Genomic DNA, 6,303 nt, shown 5'->3' on the forward strand with positions numbered 1-6,303 from the left:
GTTGACTATTTTATTTGCTACTTACTAATTTCAATCTCGTACATTATATTATAGAGAATATTTAGATCTCGTCAAATTTCTATATTTTTTATATATTGTACTACTCAATGTAAATAAAATCTGAAAGTTTAAATCGATTTATATACCTAGTTTTTATTATACAGGGTGTTAGCATTTAACAGACCTATATTTTTATAAATATCTTCGACAACTTTTAGCGAAATTTGTTCTAGATTCATAGGTATTTCGTGAGGGTTATTTTGGCAATACTACAGAGTGAGTCTTAAATAAGTGTAAATATTTTCCGGGCTTGTAGATCTCGATAAAAGAAACATATTTTTTCCTTGCCGTTTTTTCAAATAAATCCAAGATAACCGAGTTATTTTACTTTAAAAATTTCCAAAAAAACGAGTTTAATGATTAACGAATTTTATGATTAACGAATGTGTATTTTCCTACTTAGATTATCAAGATCCATCAATATCTTCATCAAGTGATGAAGTGAACTTGTCGGCAATAATGAATTCACAAATACGATCAACACCAGTACGATCTAGAACCACAAAATCTTAAGGCCATTAATTTTGAGGACGAGGACGAATTATCAGAACCCGAACCTATTGGTTCAGGCAATCAGAATCAGAATATCTACCAAGTAATGACTCCCGCAACAGTTCAATAATACCAGACACTCCTGAAGATATGCCATTTACCGATGACGAATGGGATCGAGTTTTACAAATACCAGTGAATATTCCTGAAAACATTTCTTCAATTGATACCGATTATGAAAACAGAAACCTAACCAATATCACTAATTATATTCAGCAACTTCAAACAAGTTCTAGTGTAACTAGTACTATTAAAGAAAATACAGACGAGCTAGTTAAAGTGAACCCTGCTAAAAAAACGTCTGACGGTAAAAGAATACGGAATAAAGATCACAGTTGTTATTTTTGTCACAAACTATTTCATAATTTAGCCAGACATTTTGAAAGAGTACATTCTAATGAAATGGAAGTTGCCAGAATACTAAGTATGCCGAAAAAATCCAACAAACGACGTGAAGCATTTAATGTTCTAATGCGGTGATTTTTATCACAATTGTGACGTACTCTTATTAAAAAAAGGAGAATTAATCTTAACACGAAGACCAACTGAGCAAGAAAATAATTTTTTAAAATATTCAGGTTATGGTCCTTGTCCGGAGTGTCTAGGTTTTATGATAAAAAGGCATATATGGCACCATCTTAAATACTCATGTGTCTATATGAAAGACAAAAGTAGTTGTGAAAAATCCTCACGACTACCAGCTGCTGAAAGCACCTCTCTACTAAATGGAATTTATGGCCATAACTTATCAGAAGATTTTCGTTCAAACGTTTTAAATAAATTGCGAAATGATGAGATTTCTGAAATATGTCGCAAAGATAATCTTATTTTACGATTTGAAGCATTTTTGTATGAGAAACATAGCAGCACTCAAGCGGAACTTATTAGACAGTCCATGCGGCAACTTGCGAGATTAACAATTGAGCTCGCCAAGAAAAATAGCGATGTGCACAATTTAATTGACGCTCTTACCCCTGAAAAATTTGATGCTGTTGTCTTAGCGACAAAGTCCCTTTGTGTAACATCGAAGGAAATAGCGAAGAGAACTGAGTTTGGAATCCCGTCTTTAGCATTAAAAATTGGGTATTCTATTAGAAAATGCATTGGCATTGAAAGAGGTTTATGTTTACGAAAGGGCGACCTCAAAAGAAATGAAATATTGCTGAATTTCTTGTCAATTTTATATTTGGAGTGGAGTGTCAGAATTTCATCCAATGCATTTTCTACTTTGCACTCTAGAAAATTTAATTCTGTTGACTTACTTCCAGTTAGTGGCGATTTAATTAAATTGAGCAAATTTTTAGAATTTATGATCCAAGAAACAAAGAATGATATGGAACGAAAAAAGAGTTTTCAAAACTGGAGTAAACTAGCATCACTTACTTTAAGTCGTATCATTCTTTTTAATAAACGACGTTCAGGAGAAGCGGCAAGGATGAAAATTGAACATTATACGAAGAGACCACCGTGGCATAATCATGGTATAGCAGAAATGAAAGAATCTTTAACGGAATTTGAAAATAAGTTAGCAAATGCTCTAACAGTAGTAGAAATAATAGAAAAGAGAGGAAGGAAAGTACCAGTTTTGCTAACTAAAGAAATGAAAGAATCTGTCGATTTTCTACTGGCAACTCGCTCATCAGTGGGAGTGCCCGAGGGCAATCCTTTTGTTTTTGCTCGACTAGGTGATTTAAATTCCTATTTAAGAGGTCATGATTGCATTAAAAGATGGTGTTATGAAGCAAATTTGGAGTCGCCAGATACAATAACAAGTACAAAATTACGAAAGTACGTAGCTACTGTTTGCCAAGTCTTCAATCTTAACGAAAACGAATGAGATTGGCTTGCGCGACATTTGGATCATGATATAAGGGTACATCGTGAATTCTATCGCCTCCATGAAAATACTGTTGAGTTAACTAAATTTAGTAGGTTGCTGCTAGCAGTGGACCAAGGAAAAGCACATACATTTGCTGGAAAATCTTTAAAGGATATTGAGGTCAAAGGTAAGACAAATAAATATTTTTTATACTAATTAATAAAAGATCCCTACAGTTCAGCCCATTTTAACAAATACTAATTACTGGATATATTTAGCACTCCCACCCAATCTCACTAATTTGAAAATATATCAAAAAAGTTTAAATACCGAAGTTGTAGGTCTTCTGATATATTTTTATATTTTATGATTTTAGAATAAAAAATGACCATCGCAAAACTTTAAAAGCAATTAAAAAGATACATTTTTTTACAGTTTTGCGATACATCATTTTTTTATTCTAATATCATAAAATAAAAATTAATGAAAAACCTTAGAACTTTGATATATAAGTATTTTAACAATTTAAATAATTGAGATAACTTTTCAAATAAATGAGATAAGTGTGTGTGCAAAATATAAACAATCATTCGGTACAGTGTACTTTGAAATTATGGCAAAAGGTTATTTAGAATGGAAAACCAATAGAGTTATTGACAAATTACCTAAATACTCTCAGCTCCAGAAAAGTGACGTACTTGATTTTTGACACAAGTCATATATGTTTTTTAAACTGGTAGGCTAGTTGATTTTTTCTTCTAAGGTAGATAATGAATTTATCTTGTTAGTTAAATATAAAGAAGTTGACGATTTCTCAAATTTTGGTGAAACGTAATAGAAAAACTCAACAATACATTTTTCTGCATTTCTATTTTGTAACTAATTTATTAAGCATTTTCATTTTTAAAGCTGTAATCATAAAAAATCTCGATTTTTTCACATGAGAATAGATAACACCACTGTTGTCAGATTTCCTGCTTTTGTTTTACACGTAATACTTTTTAGACCTTAAATGAAAAGGAATATTGCAATGCATTTTAAGCCAGTCGAATTTATTAAGACTTAATTTTTTTAAATTTTGTCTACTCTAGTTGAAGAGTTTAACTTTGTAGTTGCATAATTCTTTGCAGAATTTAACTTGCAAGTTGCTAAGCTATAACAACACTGTATTTTATTAAAAAGTATCGAAACGCTAAAAAATACTATTGGAAAACAAAACTGGGATTTCTGAACATGACGGTAATTTTCACTGGTCTGAAAAATATAAAAATTTAAAGTAAGGCAAACATCACGTGTATTAGTATTTTTAGAACTGACTGTATATTGTAATTTTCCTAGATTTACCACCTATAGAAGAGGATCCAATCGATCAAAATGATGAAGAAGTTGAAAGGGAGAAAAGGGGGAGAAAATATAGTCAAGAGGGAGAAAATATAGGGAAGATTGATGAGATTTTACCATCTCAACCATTCATTGGCAAAAAGGAAAATAAAACTAGTACGTAAATTTAGTATTCTGAAATTACAAAAGTGAGCAATAAAACCTTATTTTTAACCGAACTAATAATATGATATATTGAAAAATAGCCTTTTGGAATTAGTTTATTAAAATACACATTTAAGACCTTTGTCAAAAATACAATTGCCGTAATTCATTAAAAAAAATAGAATCTAATTGAGTTACAAATTTGAATATTTCAAGTTAAGGATACTTTCAGATGTTCTTTCTTTCTAAAACATTTTCGTAAATTTAAATTGATTGCCTAATTTATCAAATATTCTACTCTACTTAATTTTTTACAATAATTTGTCGAATTATAATTGTTATTTTTATTGAAGCGCAGTAATTTAGATAGTTTATAAGTTAGTTTAGAGTTAGTTAGAACTACTGTTCTGGTTAGATATATTTTTACACTCTTTTTTTTCTTAAGGGAACAATAAACCTAAAAGAACGAAAAGGGAAGCGGCTTTAGGAAGAGTTCCGTGGGATAATTCAGGAAAGGAAGTTTTATTGAAGAAATTTAAAACAGAAATAAAAAATGGAATCGTACCAGGGAAAGATAAATGTACGAAAATTAAAGAGGAACATAACGATATACTCAGCCGCAGATCATGGACGGATATTAAATATTTTGTTAAAAATGTTATTACTAGAAATAAGAAAAATAAAGAGAAACTGCAATATTTAATATTACTATTTCTTTTTTATTTAATTTAAAATATGATTATGTCAATAAGAAATTATGATCACATTGTATAGTTTTCACCATTTAGTATAATAAAATACACTGTAATTTATGATATATATTGTGTGAATAAATACTAGATGTACCTATTTTTTTAACTACTTCAAATAAATCATCCTGAATTTTACAACCCGGATATACGTAATTTGTTTGTAAAATTGTTCTTTAAATTTGAAAAAATTGAAACGATGAGAGAATTAATAATAATATAAGGTTCAATTAATAACGATAAACGAATTTTGATAAACAATTTTTGGGATAAAAGAACATGATGTGGCGTCCTTAACACAGACAAAGCAAATACATTTATTGTAACACCCTAAACACGTTTTCAGCTTAGCAACATGATGTGGCAACGTATGCCACATGCTTGTTTAAAGCCTGAAATATTATCTCCAAAAATATGGTGTGTAAAAGAGTGCATTAAACTTGTAATTTTAATTTCTAGGCGCACAATGGGAGGCAACAACTGCGCCACATTTTGGTGTGTAGGTAAGGATGTCACAACAATACCTGGACCTGTATAGGTGAGTGTGCGTGTGCGTGACTAGGTTTGATAGATATCTTTACGTGCGTGAGTGTGCGTGATAAAATGTTCAAATGTTATAAAATTACTCACGCGTCCATATTTATTATATAGTCGAAAAAAGTCCGATAGAACCAATAGAAAAGTAACTATTTTTTCACATCTTTAATTAAATGTTGTTAAATAAATTAATTTTTTATACTATAAATCTCTTTTTTTCCTAATCTTCTACGAAATGATATATGACGAGCAATCTTTTAAATTACTGTGAGATTATATGCCTCGATAACATATTGGTGCAGATTATTTGTTGTAGTTAATTTGTGCATACGTGCTCAACCCGACAACAATGCTGACAAGGGCTCGCTACGTAAAGGTGCGTATACATATGGCGAGCACAGCGCGAGCCGAGCACGAGCCGAGCCTGCCACAAACTCAATTCGTCATATGTGTACTCCTCCCGCGAGCGCCTCGCGAGCCGCTCACAGTGTGATCGTTGCGATCCATTTCTTGTCGGTTTTTGCGACGAACACAAAGGAGCTCGCAGTTGTAATATAGACGGCGTTGTGGCAGGTTCGTCGTTCTGGTCTGATCGGCAAGAATGGAGCCTACATGGTCGGAGGATATTTTGCTTCAATTAGTTGAGTTGTATAGGACGCATACTATTTTGTGGGACCCCAAAGACGAAAATTATTTTAAAAAACCAAAAAGAATAGATGCCTGGAAGGAAATCGCCACTTTAATAGGCAAACCTGAAGAAATATGCAAGAAAAAAATTATAAGCATGTTGGCAACTTATAGAAGAGAGAGGTATATTTGCTTGTATATTTGTATATTTGCAATAAAATTAATAGATAAGGAGAACATACCTCGACATTTTCTTTTAGTTCTGCAATAAGCGCTGTACAAACTTCCGGGATTATTTTCCAATAGCCTGTTTAGATATTCTGAATAGATATTGCAAGCTAGTATACAAATCTCCTGTAGCTAGGAATAGTAGAGTAACAGCAAACCTCTAAAGATGAACAAATAAAGTAGGTACAAAAAACTAGAGCTATATAATTTAAAGTGATATATTTATTTAAATATTTATTATCAGAA

General features: G+C 31.4%; 1 protein-coding gene across 1 annotated transcript; it reads left to right on the forward strand.

Moving 5' to 3' along the window:
- The first annotated feature begins 702 nt into the window (after nucleotides 1-702).
- On the forward strand, nucleotides 703-5,760 carry LOC115874091. Its single transcript, XM_030889156.1, has 6 exons — nucleotides 703-919; nucleotides 1,191-2,400; nucleotides 2,545-2,618; nucleotides 3,770-3,928; nucleotides 4,362-4,496; nucleotides 5,519-5,760. The coding sequence occupies exons 1-6, from the start codon at nucleotides 703-705 to the stop codon at nucleotides 5,758-5,760; spliced, it is 2,037 nt and encodes a 678-aa protein (XP_030745016.1).
- Nucleotides 5,761-6,303: the final 543 nt, after the last annotated feature.

Source organism: Sitophilus oryzae, unplaced genomic scaffold (genome assembly GCF_002938485.1).
Source record: "Sitophilus oryzae breed Bouriz unplaced genomic scaffold, Soryzae_2.0 scaffold_1218_pilon_pilon, whole genome shotgun sequence".
NCBI lineage: Eukaryota > Metazoa > Arthropoda > Insecta > Coleoptera > Curculionidae > Sitophilus > Sitophilus oryzae.